Source organism: Salvelinus sp. IW2-2015, linkage group LG5 (assembly GCF_002910315.2).
Source record: "Salvelinus sp. IW2-2015 linkage group LG5, ASM291031v2, whole genome shotgun sequence".
In the NCBI taxonomy this organism is placed as follows: Eukaryota; Metazoa; Chordata; class Actinopteri; order Salmoniformes; family Salmonidae; genus Salvelinus; species Salvelinus sp. IW2-2015.
Window position 1 is genome coordinate 2,284,119 of NC_036844.1, and position 24,251 is coordinate 2,308,369.

The 24,251-nt window shown below is 42.5% G+C and overlaps 1 protein-coding gene across 2 annotated transcripts in view; it reads right to left on the reverse strand.

Moving 5' to 3' along the window:
• Nucleotides 1–318: 318 nt before the first annotated feature.
• garnl3 (GTPase activating Rap/RanGAP domain like 3) overlaps nucleotides 319–24,251 on the reverse strand; it is a 41,905-nt gene continuing 17,972 nt past the window's right edge. For both annotated transcript variants that reach the window (XM_070443522.1, XM_023987302.2), the window contains exons 15-26: nucleotides 23,844–23,958; nucleotides 23,639–23,665; nucleotides 23,324–23,428; nucleotides 10,710–10,826; nucleotides 9,821–9,978; nucleotides 9,163–9,321; nucleotides 8,882–8,948; nucleotides 8,074–8,181; nucleotides 7,295–7,413; nucleotides 4,472–4,607; nucleotides 3,004–3,063; nucleotides 319–578 (exon numbers count right to left, since the gene is read on the reverse strand). In XM_070443522.1, the coding sequence (XP_070299623.1) occupies nucleotides 334–578; nucleotides 3,004–3,063; nucleotides 4,472–4,607; nucleotides 7,295–7,413; nucleotides 8,074–8,181; nucleotides 8,882–8,948; nucleotides 9,163–9,321; nucleotides 9,821–9,978; nucleotides 10,710–10,826; nucleotides 23,324–23,428; nucleotides 23,639–23,665; nucleotides 23,844–23,958 (1,416 nt within the window). In that variant the 3' untranslated portion in view covers nucleotides 319–333. The remainder of the gene's footprint in view (nucleotides 579–3,003; nucleotides 3,064–4,471; nucleotides 4,608–7,294; nucleotides 7,414–8,073; nucleotides 8,182–8,881; nucleotides 8,949–9,162; nucleotides 9,322–9,820; nucleotides 9,979–10,709; nucleotides 10,827–23,323; nucleotides 23,429–23,638; nucleotides 23,666–23,843; nucleotides 23,959–24,251) is intronic.

Sequence of the window (24,251 nt, forward strand, 5' to 3'; positions counted from 1 at the left end):
GAGTCAACATGGGCCAGCATCCCTGTGGAATGCTTCCAGCACCTTCTAGAGTCCATGCGCTGACTAATTGAGGCTGTTCTGTGGGCAAATAGGGAGGGGGTGAAACTCAATATTAGGAAGGTGTCCTTAATGTTTTGTACACTCAGTGTAAACTGTATATCTCATTGTCACCTGTAGGTGTATTAGATAAAAAAGTTGATCAAATAGCTAAATAACCATGAACACTGATGGGAAAGACTCATATTATTCAGTCCAATAAACTTTCTGAACGCCATGTCAGGTGTGTGTGTGTGTGTAGTCAGGGGTGTGTATGTACATTCCAGTCTTGGTGTCTCACTCACCTAGCAGCTCTTTGCGGGTGCGGCTGGCAATCTCTTTGATCTCCATGCGGGACAGCGACAGGGTGTGTGAAGCCCCCTGCATGAGGGGCCCCGCGGGGGCCACACACATGCTAGGGACCTGTGCTGTCAAGCCCGTCACCACCTTGTTGACCAGTGGCGACTTGAGGGGCCTCTCGATGCTGCGGCCCACCAGGTTACTCAGGGGGATCTTGAAAATATGCTTACACTGTGCCTCACCTGGGAGATGGGTAAGATGGGCGGGGCGGGGGGGCGGGGGGGTGTGGTGTCATGAAATGGAGAACGAGAAAAGGATGGGGGAGAGCAAGACAGGGGCGATAGAGAGAAGGGTCGAGGAAGATCGGGTGGCAGTGATCAAATAAGAGGAACAGAGAGGGGGGGGAGACAAGAAGCAAGAGGCGCGGGGAGGGTGAGGATGGATGGAGAAATACAGAGTGAGGTATTGCAGTAAGAGAGAGACACAATTTAAACACCAGGCAACTTCAGGCAATGAAGAAATGGAGACATGCTTAGTTTGGTTAGTTTACCACGCACATGCACACACACACACACACACACACACACACACACACATTGGAGGAATACATGAACATGAAAAACAGGATCATGTCATGTTAAAATTAAGCCTCCTGTATCTAAACTGATTAATAACACTGTACTCAGTGGCACAGTGTGTGATCTCATTATGATGTCATCATCATATCAACACTCTTGTAATATAATATGACCACTAAATTACAGCCATTTACGGCTATATATTATTTATTCATAATTTGGAATAAATAATTAAACTGTTGACGTCAAATTAATTGAATGCACAACACTCTTGTATTTAATAGGACCACTAAATTACAGCCATTTACGGCTATATATTATTTATTCATAATTTGGAATAAATAATTAAACTGTTGACGTCAAATTAATTGAATGCACAACACTCTTGTAATTTAATAGGACCACTAAATTACAGCCATTTCCGGCTATATATTAAACTGTTTAAGTCAAATTAATTGAATGCTTAACATCTTGATAACAGCACTGCATTCCGCCTCTCTAGTCTGCTGTAATCCAGTCAGAGACACATCAGGGATGGGTTCATTAGGCACCAAATTTACGGACTGAATCCAGGAGGGACAGCTTGGATTTGGCCAACAAGAACTATAGTTATTTGATTTCCGTTGCAACATGTTTTGTTACGTTTAGCCCTAATGAACACGACCCAGCTGTATTGTTTTGCAATGACTAATGTAACCACCAGGTGGAAGTGAAGGGTCATATTCTAATGCAGCGTTCCCCTTGAGCAGGACAGGATGGCAATACTAGCACACACAGGCAGCTATGTGACTGTCTGAATCAATGGGAGGCTGCACTGCACCAAACAGACTGCCGTTCTGAAATGTCACAGGGTCAGAAGTGAAGAAAGCAGCATTCTGGGAGACGGGGTCACTTATATTATTATTACAGGTTCACCGACTCACTGTCACCGCTTTACCGGCACTTCTCTCCAGGAACAATACCAGACACACGGAAATGTAAATAACAAACTAAATAGATATTAAATAATTATATCAAAACAAGCAAGCGACCATAATCACATGGATCTATATATCCCACATTTGTTTCTGCTCCAGGGTAAATAACCTTAAAATCAAAAAAACTAAGATCAGATTTCAATCAAATGTTGTACTGACAATAGTAAATGACCAAAAGAGTATTGAATATTTGGATTGTTATGCTTGTAACCGTCCGATCAGAATGGGATATGATTCCATGATTTAACATGGTTCAGGATTGGTCGAATACTACCAGATGTAGTTTGACAGTCCAATCAACACAGTCTCAGCATCCTGTATTCACGTTTTACCTGATGTCAACAAATGTGATCTCAAACTGAGTAAATTCTCCACCAATTAAAAAGCACCTGTCCCCATAGAGCAGAAACGGCAGGGATAGGCGGTATTTTTGTCAGCGCCCCCATCTTCCCTCCACTCCCTCCACCCCCCCAGATTGTGGCACCTCTATTTGGCCCACCACGCTGGATGGGAGAGGGGGCTTTGACAAAAGTTTCCATGGCGACAGTGCAATCTGTAAATCATGCTGCGGCAGACGTATCTTCTACTCTCTCTCTCTCTTTCATTCGTCCCCTCTCTCTCTTCAGTCTCCCTCTCTCATTCTCACCTCTCTCACACGCATTACCTTTCCGAACCTGCATCCCTCTCATACTCTCTTCATCTCCATGAAATGTTGTTCTTTTAAACTGACTCACTCATTCTCACAATCGCTCTCCTCAGAGTGACAGAGAGCGAGGGGGATGGGGAAGACAAATAACGTTCACTTGACATTCAACCGAGGGTCAATCAAACGTGCCGCTTCATATGTAAAAAAATAAATAAATCAGAAAAGTTGTGTTTTTRCCCCCCCCGTGCATGTTAGTAGGGCAGCATGTGTAGCTAGATGAAGAGGGAGGGATGAAGAACAACTGAAGAGGGAGGGACGCATCCCAAACGGCACCCTTTTCCCTTTATCGCGCGCCACTTTTGACGAAGGCCCACAAGGCTTTGGGAGAAAAAAAGTGCACTCTATAAGGGAAAAAGGTGCCATTTGGGACAAACCCGAGGAGTAGTGGGAAGACTACTTGAAGTACCTTCGGCATCCTTAGACATGTACAGGGAAAGCTTGGTACCGTACGGGATCCGTATGGAATCTGAACCAGGGATGAAGAAGAAGGTTATGTAACACACACACACACTCAAACACCGGTATGACAGAACACACACATTTAGTAGTCGCACCACCTCCAGAGCTGAAACAATCACTGTCACAGGGATGTGATTGGTTGTAGCAGTGTTCCAAGACTAGAGTTGACCAATAAAAAGAGAGGATGGACCAGGGGTGGGGTTTCATCTTACCCCACCCCTCCCCCAAATGTGACCCTTCACCTTAAAGCCCAGTACAGGTCCAATGCCAAACTCTCTGCCCAAAATAATACATCAGCACTCTGTAGTATGAGTGTGCATGTTTGTGTGAGGGTGCACATGCATACTAGCTACTGCAGTTCCCTGAGGAATAGAGGTGAGGTGACCCGAAATGACACACTCGGACTAACATAAATGTGTGTGTGTGTGTGTTCGTACCCATTTGAAGGACTGTGTGTTTCCACCCCACTTATGAGTCTATGGACCTCAGTGGTCATTAGATTTAGCGTCTATGTCTGATGTTTACTGCACGTCTCGTCCTTAGAGATAAAATACATTCTGTAATAAACGCAAAGCTGTCGTCACCTCTCTGTCTCTCTCCCCCTCTCTGTAATCACAGTAAATTACATCCTTGTGTATCATTAAAAACTGTCCCTCCTGGACACACAGTGCATCATAAATATGTTCCATTGCAGACGACAGCAATATACATTTAGAAGGATTGAGGGAGGAGTACCTTCATTGGAAAGAGAGTGGAAGTGTGGATGGGGGTCTTGGAGGGGGATGGGTAGTGTAGAAGGAGTGGAAAGACGGGAGGAAGGGAGAGAGAAAGAGAGAGAGGAGAGCGAGCGAGCGAGCAAAAAAGAGAAGGTGATATTGAGATCCCTCTGTCCTTGAGGGGAAACCCTGTCTTCATCTTGTGAGTTTTAGTTGGAGTCACAGAGACTAGGTGACTGCTGGTGGCTGGGTGGGTGGGATCACAGGTTCATGCACATTGACTGCTGTTCTCCCCTACTGTGTGTGTGTGTGTGTGTTCATACAGTATGTGTATGTGAAAGATATCACACTCCACTGGGAATGTTCCAACAAAGATTCAGAGGTGGCATTCTGCCTCAAGCTTTGGAGGAACATTTTCACAACTACAGCCTCAATTAAACTTCTCAACGGCATAGAAACAAACAAAAAATAGTGTAAATAAWTTACCCTTGCAAGGGTTTCACAGTGTGTGGGTTGATTTAGTTCTTTGGGCCAGGCAAGTTTTTTTTTATATAAGGTTGCTTGTGTTATAAATCATACTACGCCCCCCCCACCAAATAATAACAAATAAATAGCAAAGACTCTTAGTCAACAAAGTGTGCATTTCCAATTGTACTTTGTGTCATTCTATATCATGTTTGGTTGTTATGTGAGGCTTACCGTCACCGAGCGGTGAGGGGAACACAGGCATTTCGTAGCCTGTGGGCGTCTGTGGCGAACTCTGGGAACTGGTGTCCCGGGAGCTGCAGTTGGAAGCCGAGTTGACCGGAGCGGACGACACAAAGTAGATGTCCGACTGCGTGACCAGGGGAAGGGGGGGAAGATGGAGGGATTGAATGAAATGGAGAGGGGCAGAAAAAGTGGATATGGGGAAAGATGAATAGAGAGAAATAGAGATTGAGAAAAATGAGAGGGAGATAAAGAGAAAGTATGACAGGTGATGGCATTATTTCCCTAACCAACACCTGCTAACACAACGATGTTGTATTTCATATTGCTAAATGGTACACTCGAGTCTGTGTACTGTGTAAGAGTTGTGTGTGTTTGATTGTTTTTGTACAGTTTATTGTCCCTGCTCGCGAAACAAATGCGAACACAGGCATATACACTCACCTAACCGTTTATTAGGTACACCACCCCATTCACGAAAATCGATCGCTCCTACAGAAAGTGAGTCACGTGGCAGTGGCTTGCGATATAAAGCAGGATGACAGGCATCCAGTTACTGTTCGTTTGGTTGCTAACAACTTTGAGCGTGATGTGATRGTCAGTGCCAGGCAGGCCGGATTCAGTATCTCAGAAAATTCTGCCTTCCCGGGCTTTAAGTATGACAGTGTCTGGGGTTTACCGAGAATGGCGCGACAAACAAAAAAACATCCAGTCGGCGGCAGTCCTGTAAGCGGAAAAAGCTAGTTGAAAGAGAATGGAAAGAATMGTGCAAGCTAACAGGAGGGCCACAAACAGACAAATAACGGCACYGTACAACAGTGGTGTGCAGAATGGCATCTTGGAACGCACAACTTGTTGATCCATGTCACGGATTGGCTATTGCAGCAGATGACCATACCGTTCCACTCCTATCAGCTAAAAACAAGAAGAAGGGGCTCCAGTACGCATGGGATCACCAACACTGGACAATTGAGTGGAAAAACATCACCTGGTCCAATGAATCCCGGTTCTTGTTGCATCATGCTGATGGCAGAGTTTTGGCATAAGCAGCATGGACCCATCCTGCATGGTGTCAGCTGTACACTCTTAGAAAAAAAAGGTTCCTAAAACTATTCAGAACCCTTGACATTTTCCACATTATGTTACGTTACAGCCTTATTCTGAAATGGATTAAAAAAATGTTTTTTTATCCTCATTAATCTACAAACAATACCCCATAATGACGAAGCAAAAATAGGTTTAGAATGTATTAAAAATAAAAAACTGAAATATCACATTTACATAAGTATTAAGACCATTTGCTCAGTACTTTGTTGAAGCACCTTTGGCAGCGATTACAGTCTCGAGTCTTCTTGGGTATGACGCTATCAGCTTGGCACACCTGTATTTGGGGAGCTTCTCCCATTCTTCTCTGCAGATCCTGTCGAGCTCTGTCAGGTTGGATGGGGAGCGTTGCTGCACAGCTATTTTCAGGTCTCTGCAGAGATGTTCGATCGGGTTCCAGTTCGGACTCTGGCTGGGCCACTCAAGGACATTCAGAGACTTGTCCCGAAGCCACTCCTGCGTTGTCTTGGCTGTACTTAGGGTCGATGTCCTGTTGAAAGGTGAACCTCCGCCCCAGTCTGAGGTCCTGAGCGCTCTTGGAGCAGGTTTTCATCAAGGATCTCTCTGTACTTTGCTCCGTTCATCTTTCCCTCAACCCTCACTAGTCTCCTAGTCCCTGCCGTTGAAAAACATCCCCACAGCACGATGCTGCCACCACCATGCTTCACCGTAGGGATAGTGCCAGGTTTCCTCCAGATTTGATGCTTGGCATTCAGGCCAAAGAGTTCAATCTTGGTTTCATCAGACCAAAGAATCTTGGAATTGCTCTACGGACAATTCCTTCAACTTCATGGCTTGGTTTTAGCTCTGACATGCACTGTCAACTGTGGGACCTTATATAGACAGGTGTGTGCCTTTCCAAATCATGACCAAATCAATTGAATTTACTAAAAGTGGCCTCCAATCAAGTTGTAGGATCATTTCAAGGACGATCAATAGAAACAGGATAAACCTGAGCTCAATTTCGAGTCTCATAGCAAAGGGTCTGAATACTTATGTAAATAAGGTATCTGTTTTTTATTTGTAATACATTATAGGTTATTGATTGATGAGGAAAAACATTTATTTGATCAATTTTAGAATAATAATAATGTAACAAATGTGGAAAAAGGGAAGGGGTCTGAATACATATTTATGACAATACATACAGTGCAATGTATTGTCATAAATAATAAAATTGTAAAGGCTAATAAGGCTAACGGTCGGTCCTACCTGTCGATGATAAAATAATTATTGGTATAACCCTTCATAGAGGGTTCTAGGTAAAACCCTTCATAGACGATTCTAGGTAGAACCATATACATTAGGGACTTTGAAGAACCCTAGATAGAACCCTCTGCAAAGTGTTCTACACAGCACCAAAAAGGGTTCCTCCATGGGGCAAACCAAAGAACTCTGTATGGTTTTACTTAGCACCTTTTTTTCAAAGAGTGTACAGGCTGGTGTACTGCCGTCCAATCTGCAGCAACTGCGTGATGCCATCGAGTCAGCATTGACCAACATTCCTGTGSAACGTTTCCGACTAGTATAATCCATGCCCCAAATAATTCAGGCAGTTCTGGAAGCAAAAGGGTGTCTGACCCGGTACTAGATGGTTCTACCTAATAAACTAGCCACTGAGTGTACATGAAAAAATATACACAATTGTGTACACATTTTCATTACAATCATGATCATGATTGGACACTTCCACCTGTCAATCAGACTCACCCTCGAGGCAGTCAGCTGCAGCTCTGGCACCACAGCTGTATAGACCAGGTTACCGTTGACAACCAGCCGGATCTCAATGGAGTCAGTGGTAAAAGCCAGGATGTAGGGGAACGCACACACTGTAACACAGCAACTGTTCCTGTTATTTGGTTGATAAAGGATGAACAAACTGCAACACAACAACAATAACTTCCTGCTATGGTTTTACAATGGACAGGACAACCAATCTGCATTGACATTCATAATATGCTCCGCACAGCAGCATAAGAAAAAGTCAAGTTACAGGCAGAGCGGACAACCAAAGGTAACACGGAGTTCATGACAATTAAGTAAGTATGATAAAAAGCACAGCATCAACATTCAGAAGAAAGACACCTGGCTAAATGAAGTTGATATAAATGGTTGGGATATGTGATAGATAATAGACAATAGACAATAYGTAATGATAGTTTCTTAATTCATCCCAAGGAGACAATTGGTTTGTCAAAGCAGCATTACAGTACAAATTGTGAAGAGAAACTGTAGTTCATGTCATATTTATTTAAATCAAAAAGTAATGTCTCTTTAGTCGGCCATTCTCTGCTTTCATCAGTCATCAGGAACAAACACACAGAAGCACAGACACGGACAAACGCACTCGACGACCTAGCCTCAGTAGCCACCCGCTGCATGTTACCATGGCGACGGGGCTTAGGCCAGGGCCGGAGGCTGGGCTGACCGCAGGAGCGGGGAGGGGAGGGGTGAGACTGCGGGTTGCTATGGTTACCAGTACCACTCACCGATGGCATTGGGCATCTGGTTCCAGCTGAAGTGGAAGTCAGACGCGTTGGACTGGATCATGGGGGTGGAGCCGTTGAACGGACACACCTTCTTATAGGAACAGATATCTGTGCAGCAGAGCGAGAGAGACGGAGCTAAGACATCTAATTTCAGTCGTTAAACCATGTCCCAAATGGCACCCTATTCACTTTACAGTGCACTACRTTTGACCAGAGCCCATAGGATACAATAATTTGGGTCATTTGGGACGCATCTTACGTATTTGTAAAGTAATCTTATACGAACAGATATTTGCGGGTTGACGACAATGGACAATAGACACTGAGTATACCAAACATTAGGAACACCTTCCTAATATTGAGTTGCACCATATCAAGAAAGGACCATTCTTGATACACATGGGAAACTGTTGAGCGTGAAAACCCCAGCGGCATTGCTGTTCTTGACCCAAACCGGTGCGCCTGGCACCTACTACCATACCCTGTTCAAAGGCACTTAAATATTGTGTCTTGTCCATTCACCCTTTGAATGGCACACATACACAATACAAGTCTCAAGGCTTAAAAATCCTTCTTTAACCTGTCTCCTCTCCTTCATCTACATTGATTGAAGTGTATTTAACAATTGCCATCAATAATGGATCATAGCTTCCACCAGGATTCACCAGGTCAGTCTATGTGATGAAGAGTGTTCTTAATGTTTTGTATAGTCAGTGTATATTATAATATTACTGTATATTAGAATGTAGAAAGACCCCAGATAAATATTTATACTTTGATGTAAAATAAGGGATAAATAGAGACTCACAATTGTAACACAACAAAAGACCAGCCTCCCCATCCTCGTACACATCGATGGCTGCCACAAAGTTGACCTGTGTGCACACGGCAGAGAAGAACACAGTATTGAATTGATTTGATTCAATTATGAAGAAAATACATTCATTTATTCTATTCAATTATCATTCACTGGCCCGTCTTCAACTCGTCTCCCCCTAAACTGTAACTCTTCCATTGTTGAGCTCTGTTCCCAGTTAACCAACCAGGTACACTGAAGATAAATGAGCGGTAAATGGTCAGAGGTCTCACCCGGTTGGCGTCTACGTGGTGCAGCCTGTATGCGTCCCCGGTGCTCTCGTTGATCAGGTCAAACTGGTGTTTGTAGGCCACGCAGATCATGTTGTCGTTCTCCCCTGTAGGACCATCCACCAAAGCCATCACCACCGGAGTTTCACACAGACAGATTTCCTAGAGGACAGGGCGGCAGGTAGCCTAGCGGTTAAGAGCGTTGCGCCACTAACCAAAAAGTTGCTAGTTTGACTCCCTGAGCTGACTAGGTGAAAGATGTGTTGATGTGCCCTTGAGCAAGGCACTCCGGATAAGAGCGTCTGCTAAATGACTAAATTGTAACGGAGGGGTACTTATCAGGAGGATGGGGCTCCCACATGGGGCTCCCACATGGGGCTCCCACAGGTCTCACACAGTCAGCGTGCATGTAGTTTTGGCTATGCGCCTCTCCTCATCCACTAACCCCATTCCTCATTGGGTTTAGCTGTGCTGACACACTCTCGCTGGCCCACGATGAAAGTTTACTCTAAAATACTGATTGTTACGTTGAACTCATCCAGTCATTCAAAATGGTTATGGTAAAGACCTACTGTGCACGATAGTGGAAAGTGTAGTCTGTGTGTTTCTGTGTAAACCGTGTGTTGTGTGTGTGTCCGCTTGTGTGTAGAAATGATCCCACCCGTATGTACTGGAACTGGTCCACGGGCGAGTCGGTTGCGGTGCCCATGCCATCTGGGCGGGGCTGTTTCCTGGTGATGAGGAGGAGCTTGTTTCTGATGGCTGCCACGATCCTCAACTCTGACCCGTGGTGGGTGTTGATAGAGTACAGGTGACACCCTGGGGTAGGGGCAGTAGGGGAGGGAAGGAGAGAGGGGGAGGGTGATGGGGAGACAGAAGGGTGATGGGGAGACAGAAGGGGGGATAGGGGTGAGATAGAGAGAGAGTTTTCCCTCTCTGTCTCTTTCTCATTCATTGTCTAAGAAGTGCTTCCCCTACCTGAGTGGCATATTGGATCTGGTCTGGTCCTTACATATCGAAATGCAGCAGGTTCTATTCCTCTAATCTCTTTTCTGAGACACACACACTCATGCTCACCCTTCCTCCCCCTCCAAAACCCACACCCCAAACACACCCACGTACTGTGGTTGTATTGTAGAGGCCATACAGTGTGTAGTAGGGGGGGTGTTGTCCTCTCCTCAGGGACTGTTCCACAGATCAGTGCTGTGGCTGTGGCCGGACGCTCTACTCTACTACACCTCACTGAACTGGGACACTGCCTGGGAACGGGACCGTGCGCTGAGTGTGTGCGTTTTTAGTTTTAAAACAAGGAAAATTCGGACAAGTGGGGACATTTTGCCAGTACTCCACAAGGAAAAAGGCTATTTTAGTCTTAGGTGTTAAGTTTAGGGTTTCAATTCGGATTAGGGGTTATGTTTAGGAGTTTGGGTTAGGAGTTAAGGTTAGGATTTTGAATGGGAATCATTTGTTTGGTCCCCACAAGGATAGTAAAACAAATATGTGTGTGTGTGTGTGCATGCGTGCGTGCGTATGCCTGCTTGTGTGTGTACCTTTGGTCTTCTCCAGTTTGTTTTCTCGGCTGTCACACTTGGTGCGAACCAGCTGCCTCTCCTCCAGGCCTCTCTTGAGCATGCTCAGTCTGAACACATAGAGACGAGCATCCTTCCCTGGAAAACAACACATCTTCAAAAACCAATTTATAAACAACACAAATTCTGTGATTCTATAGTAGTATTCCACAGTAGTCCACAGACCTACTCTACATCGACTTAGTGGGTTTTGTCCAACATGTCTCGGGACCTACGCATTGCCACAATCATACCCTGGAACTTGTTTTGTCCCATGGAAGAAATATRGGGGATCTAAATGTMTTTTTCTCATAATCCTGGACTATCGGACCACCATATTATTACGTTTGCAATCGCCACAAATAATCTGCTCAGACCCTAACCAAGGTTTATCAAAAGTTGCGCTATAAATTCTTGGGACAACCTTCCAGACTCCTTCCACCTACCCAAGGACGTTGGAATACAAAAATCTGTTAACCACCTAACCAAGGATCTAAACCGAACCTTGCAGTCGCACTTCTAAAAGCAAAACACATTTGACACAAAAAAATTGCTCCCCGGTACACAGGAAATACCCGAGCCCTGAAGTAAGCTTTCAGAAACTGGAACGGAAGTCCAACTAGCTTGGAAAGACAGTACCGTGCAATATCAAAGAGCTCTCACTGCTGCTCAATCATCCTACTTTTCCAATCTGATTGAGGAGAATAAAAACAAATCGAAAATGTATTTTTGATACTGTCACAAAACTTACTAAAAAGCAGCATTCCCCAAGTGAGGATGGCCTTCACTTCAGCAGTGAAGAAATCATTAACTTCCTCAACGAAAAAAATATTGATCATTAGAAAGCAAATTACGGACTCCTCTTTGAATATGCATATTTCTCCAAAACTCAGTTGTCCTGAATCTGCACAGAACTGCCAGGACCTAGGATCAATGGAGACACTCAAGTTATATATAGTTTTTTTTTTAAATATCCGAAACATACAATATACTTGCAGTGAAGCCGCTCAACAATTACACCACACCAGTCATCCAACAGACTCCCATTTAGAGCGACACACAGAAGCATCCAGGGTCAATGCCCTGCAGAAGGGCACGTTGACAGATCTCCCACCAGGCCAAAAAACGTGAACCCAAACCCTCCAAGATCCCCCCCCACAGTTCCCCAATAGCTGACCCTCAACCATCCGAGACCACTCCCACAGTCCCCACCCAAGAATAAAAAAGAAAAATACATACAATTAATTCCATTCCCCACCCCCAAGAACCCCTCAACCAAGAAAATTAATAAAAGAGAAAAAAGAAAAAGCAAACAATACAATACAAAAAAACAAAACAAAACAAAGGACATCAAGGACAACTAAAATCATAACAGCAATGCCAACTGTATATGTTTGTGTGCATGTCTGGCACTATTACATGTGTGTGTCCGTGTATGCGTGTATTTGAATGAGAGTGTGTGTATATGCATGTGTACAAACACCTGCACGGCANGTGCATGTCTGGCACTATTACATGTGTGTGTCCGTGTATGCGTGTATTTGAATGAGAGTGTGTGTATATGCATGTGTACAAACACCTGCACGGCATCAGKCTCAGYCAAACCGGCATTAGRTGTAAAAACACTGCCCCTCAAAGTTACTTTCTATGTTTTATTTTGACTTTAATATTTGTTGTAATATTTGTTCTCTTTTCAGGGGGATGAKATTGAAATTGTAGCCAGATCTGCAATGCTTGTTTGAAAAAGAGACATACTTCGAAAAAGTATCATTTTSAATTAATCGAAAATGAGACATGGCAATCTGCACAAAGGCAAAAAGGCCATTTTAAACAGTGGATGAGCTTTTATTAGTAATCTACTTAAGAACCATTTAGGGTTCAAGTAAAACATTTGAATAAGTGAAGCTTAGAGAGAGGTTTAGTGATTTTATATTTAATAATCTCAACCCATCCAATMCATATTCATTAGATAGATAGGCACGCTTTATTTTGTCTGGTTTAGCGTCACAGATAAAGCAAAATATTTTTTGCTCATTTSATTTGAAAAACGAATAAGCAGGAGTAAGCAGCACCATAAGTAASTGAGATATGACTAAGGAGTTAAAACAGGGCAATTTTTCCATAAATAGACCTCTCCATGGTTGCAGGATCTTGTCTATTTTTACAAGTTTTCTATTGAAATTCATTGTGGAGAGCTTATTTATATKTTTTGTGATATGAATACCAAGTATGTCTACTTCACCATCAYRCCATTSTATTGGTAAACTGCAGGGTAATGTAAAAGTTGTATTTTTTAAAGATCCAATACGTAATATTGTACACTTATCATAATTAGGTTTTAGTCCAGAGAGTACAGAAAAGTTATCTTCAATGAGACATTGCAGAGATCTAGCTTGCGGACTTAATATAAAACTTGGATTTCTAATCTGCTAATGTTGTTATTGGATCTGATTTTGCTATACTGTTGCAACCTGGGCTTGGTATACATTATTTTTACCCATTTTATAAGAGAATCACGAAATTGAAAAAATCCAGGCATTTATAAAGAAAATCCAGTCTTACTTTAATCAAATGCATTTTCAAAATCCGCTATAAATACCAGGCCTGGCTTCTTACAGAATATTGAAGTGTAAGAGGCCTCCAGTTTTTTAGATAGACTGGATCTTTATATTTGCCATCTGGGTCTTGTTTTAATAATAGAAAAATCAGACCTTCCTGCTGAGTACCTGACAGACTACCATTTCTATAGGAGTAGTTAAAACAATKTAACAATGGAGCTTTTAGTATATCAAAAATGCTTGATATACCTCTACCAGTATGCCATGAAGCCCTGGGGTTTTTCCAGACTGAAAGGATTTAATAGCCTCAAGAAGTTAATCCTCTGTAATTTGGCCTTCACACTGACCTTTCTGTACATTTGTTAATTATATTTTTTATTTGGAAATAATTCCTTACCGTAATCTTCATTCAGTGGGAGAGGATGAGATGGAAAAGAGAACATCTGTTAGCGTATTGGAGATTCAGGAATAATTTTGTGCATTTTTCTCCATATTTCATCCAGRTTGCTTAATTTTTGTAATAGTTTACACTGAATAAGTTCAAGTTCTTTTTGTTTTTCCTCTAACTTATTTTGTATCTCTGTAGTATCGTTTTTATTGTCATCTACCTGTACTATTAGTTKATGTTTTTCCCTTGTTAGTCTTGTCTCTTTAGCTAGAAACTGCTTTTTTAATTATTGATGAATATTGAATTGAATGACCTCCTGAAGGTACATTTAAAGGTATCCCAAACAATAACAATTCAGTTAGTTATTTTGTCTTAGTTAAAAATAAGTTGTCCTCCAGTAAACTTTGATTAAATTTCCAATATCCCCGTCCACGTGGAAATTCTATGAGAGTTATGTGAAGGCCAATTAGATGATGATCCAATCGCATTCTGTCTACTATTAAAACTTTTTTAACCTTTGATGCAAGAGAGAAAGAGACAAGAAAGTAGTCAAGATGACTAGCTTGATMAAGTCTCCTCCATGTACTGTATATCTCACTAGGTCGGGGTTTTTAGTCTCCAAATATCCACTATTTCTAATGTGTCCATAATATTTGTGATTTTCTTAAAGGCACGGTTATGATAGTTTGTAGAGTGACTTCCTTTACTGTCCATTGAGGTACTTAACACTATGTTATAGTCTCCTACCATTATGATTTGATCATTTGTTGCCTGCAAGTTCAATAAATTGGTATAAATATTTTCGAAGAAGTATGGATCATCCTGATCTGGYTCATATAGATMAATGAGCCAAATKRATTTTTCATCRACTTTCATATTAGAAAGTCAMTCCTGACTKTTTGCATATTCAAATCYAAATTTTTGTTAATTAAATCACACCTTTTGAGTTATTTTGTTCATGACAGAAAATTATTTCACCACCCCATTCCTTTATCCACACAACTTCATCTAAGGATGTAGAGTGAGTTTCCTGTAAACAGTAAATGTTATATTCCTTTTCTTTTAGCCCTGTAAAGACTGATCTTCGTTAAAACTTCTTTGGGATAGGGGGCACTCAATTTTCACTTTGGGATAAATCGTGCCCAATTTAAACGGCCTCGTACTCTATTCTAGATCGTACAATATGCATATTATTATTACTATTGGATAGAAAACACTCTCAAGTTTCTAAAACCGTTTGAATTATATCTGTGAGTAAAACAGAACTCATTTTGCAGCAAACTTCCTGTCAGGAAGTGAAAAATCTGAAATCGAGGCTCTGTTCCAGGGCCTTCCTATTCATTTGCTTGAAATCTATGGATATACATGCACTTCCTACACCCCCCACTAGCTGTCAACAGGCAGTGGAGGTGGAATGGGGTGTCTAGCTTGATCTGAGGTCGAACAAGAGCTCTTGGAATGACGTGACCCCAATTTCCTTTGTCCAGCAAGGCGGGGAAGGACATCGACATTGGCTTCTGAAAAGCGTTCGTATAGACGTCTAATAACTCCGGCTTTGATTTATTTGATACATGTGATAATATCATCGTAAAGTATGTTTTTTCAATATAGTTTTATCAGATTATTGAAAGTTTATCGGGAGTTTTGGCTTTTTCCGTTCTCTGCGTTTGGTGACGATGAACAGCTTCGCGCCACTTGGCTAGCTTTGGTTGCTAATTCGACAGGATAAGAGGAGATTCTAAAACCAAACAACGATTGTTCTGGACAAAGGACCCCTTGTACAAGATTCTGATGGAAGCTCAGCAAAAGTAGAACCATTTATGATGTTATTTCGTATTTCTGTGGAAAATGTTTAGTACTATTTTCCGCCCATTGCAGGCGCTGTCTCGCTATAACGTAAGCTGTATGTCGTACTAAGTTATTTTTAGAATTCTAACACGGCGATTGCATTAAGAAACTAGTGATCTTTCATTTGCTATCCAACATGTATTTTAGTAAAGTTTATGATGAGTTATTTGGTCAGATTAGGTGAGTGTCAGAAATATATCCGGAGATTCTGGGGAAAAGTTGCTACGGGAAAAGTTGCTACGTTTTCACAATGTATAACCACGGATTTCAGCTCTAAATATGCACATTATGTATAACCTGATGTTTAGACTGTCATCTGATGAAGTTTGTCAGGTTAGTGAAAAATGATATATCTTTTGCTGTTTTTTTGCGATCGCTAACTTTTGCTGCTGATAAATGGGTTGTGTTTTTGGCTATTGTGTTTTACTGCTGTAAAACACTTAAAAATCTGAAATATTGCTGGATTCACAAGATGTTTATCTTTCATTTGCTGTACACATGTATTTTTCATAAATGTTTTATGATGATTATTTAGGTATTTCACGTTGGTCTCTGTAATTGTTCTAGCTGCTTCGGTTCTATTTGTGATTGTAGCTGCAATAACCTATGGCATATTCATACCTGAAAATGCACATTTTTCGAATAAAACATAGATTTATTGTATAACATGTTATAAGACTGTCATCTGATGAAGTTTTTCTTGTTAGTGACTAATTCATCTCTATTTGGGGTTTTGTGCAAGCTACCTGTGCTGTGAAAGAAATGTCTGTGCTTTTTGTATTTGGTGGTGAGCTAACATAATATACGTGGTGTTTTCGCTGTAAAACATTTAAAAATCGGACATGTTGGCTGGATTCACAAGATGTTCTTTCATTTGCTGTATTGACTTTTTAATATGTGAAGTTAATATTTCCAAAAATGGGGTGGGGGGGGGGGGGGCTAGACAGGTTAAGTGGCCAAGTTTTTTAACCTGTATCACTACACATTCGCGAAAATAGTCATGGCCTCTAAACTTCCAGCTACCTACTGGACCTATTCCCCAGCCCTACTTCCTGTTCTTGGCTCATGTTGACCATAATAATTGCTCCCTATCCCCCGGATGTGTACCAAATAAAGTAATAAAGCCTCTCCTGAAAAAAGCCAAACCTTCACCCGAAAAATTAAAAAGTTGGCCTATATCGAATCCTCTATTCTTTTCAATATATAAAAAAGCTTTCGATACACTCGACTTGAGTGGGTTATTTACTGACATGATCTTCCTGTCCGGTTTAGCTCCTCCTCGGCTTGTGCGGTGGGGGAGATCTTCGTGGGCTATTCTCAGCCTTGTCTCAAGTTATTAAGTTGTGGTCTGTTGATATCCCTCTAGTGGTGTGGGGCTGGTGCTTTGGCAAAGTGGGTAGCGTTATATCCTGCCTGGTTGGCTCTGTCTGGGGGGTATCCTCGGACCGCCACAGTGTCCCCCCCCCCCCGTCTCAGTCTCCAAGTATGTGCCAGGGGGCTCGGGTCAGTCTGGTGTAATTCTCATGCTTAATCTAAGTGTCCTGTGTGAACTTAAGTATGCTCCCTCTAATTCTCCCATCACTCTCTCTTCCCCCTCCCAGAGGACCTGAGCCCTAGGACCATGCCTCAGGACTACCTGGCCTGACAACTCCTGGCCTGTCCCCGTCCAACCTGGTCGTGCTGCTGATCCAGTTTCTGCTATTTTGCCCGTGGCTATGGAACACTGACTTTTCACCAGACATACTACCTTGTTGTACTGCTGCTTCAGTTTCAACTYATCTGCCTATGGCTATGGAACCCTGACGTGTTCATCGGATGTGCTTCCTTGTCCCGGACCTGCTGTTTTTGACCCTCTCTCCCGCTCTACTGCACCTGCTGTCTCAACCTTTGAATGATCGGCTATAAAAAGCCAACTGACATTTACTGCTGAGGTGCTGACCTGTTGCACCCTCTACAACCACTGTGATTATTATTTGACCCTGCTGGTRARCTATGAACGTTTGAACATCTTGAAGAATGATCTGGCCTTAAAATGGCCATGTACTCTTATAATCTCCGCCCGGCACAGCAAGAAGAGTACTGGCTARCCCTCAGAGCCTGGTTKCATTCTAGGTTTCTTCCTAGGTTCCTGCCTTTCTAGGGAGTTTTTCCTAGCCACTGAGCCTCTACATCGGCATTGCTTGCGGTTTGGGGTTTTAGGCTGGGTTTCTGTATAAGCACGTTGTGACATCTGCTGATGTAAAWAGGGCTTTATAAATACATTTGATTGATTTGATAGATATTCACCTACAAACCACCAGTGTTCATCAAATCATCTTCATCAAATCCCTTTTTCTTTTATTCTTCTGTTCTTCCTCGTTTCTATTATAGTCTTCCTCCATGGTCTATCGGCAGCATATCAAACCACAGTTCTATGACAAAACTGGAAAAATTCAAGAAAGTTGACAGTTTTCTTCTGTTTACATGTTTTTATAACATCTGTCTGTACCCACTCACAAACCACCCATGTGCTGATACATTGAGAACATAACCAGGCAATATTGCCAATATTGGACTATTGTCACAGCATTGTGTGAGATGACAGCATGGCGCTGGAAGGAATAGCGGTTGTTTTACAGGCTCCTGACTAATTGTGCTATTTTGTGKATTTTACKTACGTGAGAATGCTGTTCATTTGACTACAGCTCAGCGTTCAACACCATAGTGCCCTCCAAGCTCATCACTATTTTATTTAAATATTTAACCTTTATTTTTACCAGGTAGGCTAGTTGAGAACAAGTTCTCATTTACAACTGCGACCTGGCCAAGATAAAGCAAAGCAGTGCAACACAAACAACAACACAGAGTTACACATGGAATAAACAAACATGCAGGCAATAATACAATAGAAAAAGTATATATACAGTGTGTGCAAATGAGGTAGGATAAGAGAGGTAAGGAAATAAATAGGCCAAAGTGGCAAAATAATTACAATATAGCAATTAAACACTGGAGTGATAGATGTGCAGAAGATGAGTGTGCAAGTAGAGATACTGGGGTGCAAAGGAGCAAAATAAATAACAGTATGGGGGATGAGGTAGTTGAATGGGCTATGTACAGYKGCAGTGATCTGTGAGCTGCTCTGACAGCTGGTGCCTGAKGTTAGTTAGGGAGATATGGGTCTTCAGRTTCAGTGATTTTTGCAATTCGTTCCAGTCATTGGCAGCAGACAACTGGAAGGAAAGGCGACCAAAGGAGGAATAGGCTTTGGGGGTGACCAGTGAAATATACCTGCCAGAGCACGTGCTACGGGTGGGTGCTGCTATGGTGATCAGTGAGCTGAGATAAGGCGGGGCTTTACCTAGCAAAGACTTATAGATCACCTGGGTTTGGCGATGAATATGAAGCGAGGGCCAGCCAACGAGAGTATACAGGTCGCAGTGGTGGGTAGTTCATGGGGCTTTGGTGACAAAACGGATGGCACTGTGATAGACTGCATCCAATATGCTGAGTAGAGTGTRGGAGGCTATTTTATAAATTACATCGCCGAAGTCAAGGATCGGRAGGATAGTCAGTTTTAAGAMGGTATGTTTGGCAGCATGAGTGAAGGATGCTTTGTTGCGAAAAAGGAAGCCGATTCTAGATTTGATTTTGGATTGAAAATGCTTAATTTGAGTTGGCCACAAGGACCCCCAGTTTTACGAGCCTTACCAGGGACACCTAAGGTAATTTGTAATGTCCCATAAGTAGACTAAGTCAGAACCCGTCCCAGAGTAATAGTTCTGGCACCCGGCATCAGGCTTTGCGGGCAGGGCTGTGTCATTGTTTTACAAACAAAAACGCGAGATTGATCCGCGTTGCAGATTTGAGGAGCATGGAAACGCGAAATAAATTTAGAAAGAGAGACGGGATTCGCAATTTTGTGTGTAGCCCACTAGGTGCTGATTTGCCCAGGGAGTCCCGATTTTGACCGTAAGGAACATAGGGGGGGGTGGGGGTGGTGGTGATTGGCCTAGCGTGCTTTGGTTTGACCAGGTTTTTGAGTGGGTAGGGGGTTTGAATGATGTCTTGTGAGTATAAACAGAACTCATATGGCAGACGACCCAATGAGAAAAAAACCAACCAGGAGTATGGGAAATCTGACGTTTGTAGTTTTTCAAGTGATTACCTGTCCAATATACTGAGTCTATGGGGTCAGAATATGCACTTCCTAAGGCTTCCACTATGTCAAACAGACTTTAGAACTTTGTTTCAGGCTTCTACTATGAAGGGGGAGCGAATAAGAAGCTGTTTGAACCAGTGTGCTGGTTGAAAGCCTTTAGTTTAGTGGCCATGGAGCACGAGCTCTCGTCCTTTTTTCATTTCTAGACAAAGGAATTCTCCGGTTGGAATATTATTGAAGATTTATGATAAAAACATCCTAAAGATTATATTCTATACATCGTTTAACGACGTTTCTACAAACTGTAATAGAACTGTTTTTGACTTTGTCAGCTTTGTGCTCGACGCCTTCTGCATTTGGATTACTGGACTAAAACTGCGCCTTGGATTCATGAACAAAAAGCGGACGTAATTTGGACAATAAATGTAGAATTGTAACTCCAACATTTGTTGTCTAACCACTGAGACCTGGGCAGTTTGCCATCAGATGAAAGACTCGAAGGTAAAGTGACTGTGTCATTTTGATCTACTCATCTTCTGACTTTTCGTGCACCTCTCCTCTTTCGTTGTGGCTAGGCGGGCTGACCTAACATAATCGACAAAGTGTGCTTTCGAGCCCAGATAAAAGCTCTTTTTGAAATCTGTACGGACAGGCTGGTTAGTCATTAAGAGAGTTATCTGGTAAAGCTGTTATGTGTTAACACTTGTATCTTAGTCAATGCCTTAGATTGATTAATATTTCTGTAAATTTCGATGTGGCTCTCTCGTGCAGCTTTTACTGGATTGTTTTGTTTGAGGCAATGCATATTCTTACAATATCGCGCCAAGTTAAACTGAGCTTTTGGATATAAATATGAACTTAAACGACAAAACATACATGTATTGTGTAACATTAAGTCCTATGAGTGCCATCTGATGAAGACCATCAAAGGTTAGTGATTCATTTAATTGCTATTTCTGATTTTGTAGCCCTCCTTGCTGGAAAATTGGCTGGTTTCTAGCTTTTCTGTACCTGTGACTAGCGCTGAACGCTAACATAATCGCATGTGGTGTCTTTCGCTGAAAGCCTTTTTGAAATCGGACACTGTGTTGGATTATTTACAAAGTTTCTCTTTAAAATGGTGTATAAATACTTGTATGTTTACGAATTTTAATTATGGGATTTCTGTTGTTTTGAATTTGGCCGCCTGCAATTTCACTGGCTGTTGTCGAGGTGGGACGCTACCGTCCACTCCGTACCAGAGAGGTGAACTAAATATGCAGGTTTAAAAAAATATACTTGTGTATTGATTTTAAGAAAGGCATTGATGTTTATGGTTAGGTACACATTGGCATGCAACAACAGTGCTTTTTTCACGAATGAGAGACGCATGTTAAAAATCATTCCTAGCTGTTTGTCGAAGTAAGGCTCCGTGACTTCGTCACTGATAGACATTTACCAGGCACCGCATTGATTATAAGCAACGGAGCACAAGCTAGACAAACTAGTAATAACTACACATGGTTGATGATAACTAGTGATTATGTTAAGATTGATTGTTTTTATAAGATAAGTTTAATGCTAGCTAGCAACTTACCTTGGCTCCTTGCTGCACTCGCGTAACAGGTAGTAAGCCTGCCACGCAGTCTCCTCGTGGAGTGCAATGTAACCGGCCATAATCGGCATCCAAAAATGCCGATTACCAATTGTTATGAAAACTTGAACTTGGCCCTAATTAAATCGGCCATGCCGATTAATCGGTCGACCTCTAGTTTACACACACCAACAGTCATGAAGATGTCACGAAAACATGTTTTCCTCCTCAGGAGGCTGAAAAGATTGGGCGTGGGCCTTAAGATCCTCAAAATGTTCTACAGCTGCACCATTGAGAGCATCTTGACTGGCTGCAACACCGCTTGGTATGGCAACTGCTTGGCATCCGACCGCAAGGCGCTACAAGGGGTAGTGTGTACAACCCAGTACATCACTGGGGCCGAGCTCCCTGCCATCCAGGACCTCTATATCAAGCGGGGTCAGAGGCAGTCCCTAAAAATTGTTAAAGACTCCAGCTACCCAAGTCATAGACTGTTCTCTCTACTACCGAACAGCAAGCGATATTGATGCACTAAGTCTGGAACCAACAGGKCCCTAAACAGCTTCTACCCCTAAGCAATAAGACTACTAAATAGTTAGTRWYYMKYMRWARRYYTWYKRWKRRWYACTATCTGCATTGACKTTTTTTAACAAACTATTTTGACTCATCACATATGCTGCTGTTACTGTTTATTATCTATCCTGTTGCCTAGTCACTTTATCCCTACCTATATGTAGATATCTACCTCAATTACCTTGTATCCCTGTCTACTAGACGTCGCCGGTCTACTAACCACCGGTCCTGGTAACCCATCATGACACACCTGGACTTCATCACACCCTGATTACTTCCCCTTTATCTAGCGCTCCGTTGTATCCCCCGCTCCGTTGTGTTTTTCATCTTTAGACGCTATTCCTGGTTTTGTGTTCACTCTGTTCGTTCCTATTAAACTCACCGACTGCAGCTGCTTCCCGACTCCCTGCGTCTCCATTGCAATAGCCAAGTTTTCATTACTCATTGTGTATTTATTCCTTGTTACTATTTCTCTTTTTTTCTCTCTGCATTGCTGGGAAGGGCCCGTAAGTATTGCACTGTTAGTATACACGCACCTGTTTATGAAGCATATGACAAATAACACTTGATTTGAGGTTAAAATAGGCTTAATTAAATCATTATGGAATCCTATCACTGGTAGAAGCTAATCTAGGGGATGCTCTGACATATGTCACAATTTAGTGAGGTCTGTCAATGGTTATGGTGAATACATTACCGTGTATGGAAATACAAGACTGGCTTTTGTGATTGGTGCTAAAACAACTATATGATAGACATAACCTGGAATGTTCTCTTTACATTATATTGGGATAAGCATTTCTTCTGTTCTGTCTGACTGTGTGTCTCTCCCTCACTCCCTTCCTCCCGAGTGTCACAGTGGTCTAAGGCACTGCATCTCAGTGCTAGAGGCGTCACTACAGACACCCTGGTTKGAATCCAGGCTGTATCACAACCGTCTGTAATTGGGAGTCTCATAGGGCGGCGCACAATTGGCRCAGCGTCGTCCGTGTTTGGCCGGTGTAGGACGTCATTGTAAATAAGAATTTGTTCTCAACCGACTTGCCAAGTTAAACAAAGGTTAAATAAATAAAAAATAKAAGTTTGCCCCCCCTTGTTCATTCTCGGTTTCATTCTCTCACTCTCTCTCTCCTTATCTGAAGAGTGATAACAGCGGAAAGTGTAGGTGGGAAGTGTAAGTGTATCTCAGTAGGTCAACCCAGAACCTGTTCCTGCAGGATACACACAAACAAACACACAAACAGCAGTCTACAGAGAGTGGATGTGTATAGGTCAGCCTCCTCAGCCCAGAGAGGAAGATCAATGTGTTTGCTGGAGTGACAGAGAGACGGAAAGAGCCTAAAATACTCAGAGAAAGAGGGATGGAAGGAGAGAGAGAGAGAGAGAGAGAGAGTGGGAGGAAGCAAAACATGAGAAATAGAAAATAAGTGAGGGAATGAGGGAGGGAGGAGAGAGAGAGAATGAGAGACTGAAAGAGAGTCAGAGATGAAGAGAGACAAAGAGACCATCACCCACCTTTGTCAGTCCTGGTGATGAGGAGATCCTGAGGCTCTAGAACATGCATCTGCTTCACCACCATGGTCTTATCAAACACCTGCACCGGGGGCAGGACCTGGGCGTCTACCAACACAACACAATGCATTGGTCTACTGGTCATTCCCTATGCAGCGCACAGGATCTTACTAACTATTGATGAAAGCACTGACTGATGTCGTTGCTGCAATAATGAAAACATTGCCTGAAATAGTAGGCTGAATGAAATGATTTAGGTCTAATGAACACTAAGAAGTTGTAGCACTGAATGGGGAGAATTGACCGTGCTACACTCACCTGGGTTTGAAAGAAGTGGATCGACAGCTGAAATATAGGGAAAGTATAATGTTAAGAGTTGATTTTTACGAGTACATCAATGCTGATTGAATCATTAATATTCAAGTGATAATTGAATAATGCATATGACAGCTATAATAAAATAGTCCACTAATTATAAAGCGCATTTCATTCTATAAGCTCAAAGTGTGTGTGATGACCTCACCATCTATCATCATGACCCCTGCTGCTTCTGTGGCGACCAACAGAGACTGACCCCAGGAGTCAGCACACACTGTCTCATAGGAAAACGTACTGCAGAACGACTGGGACTCCCAAGGCTGCAGCACACACACACACACACACACAAAAAGGACATCACAGGATAACCACAAACACGTAGTTACCAGTATATCAACTGGCGTCTACATTATGTTACAATGCATGCTACAACAGAATATGTCACAGTTAGTAAATATGTTATTATGGCATGGTGATCCACTAGGCCTCAGTGAGAAAAAAGTAGTGCATGGTAAAGGTTGACAAGGAAACAGGGCTCCCGCGGGTCTTGTCCCAGGGGATTATGGTAGGAAAGGGAGTAAAGTTCTAMAGTCATGTTCGGGYCAGGATCAAC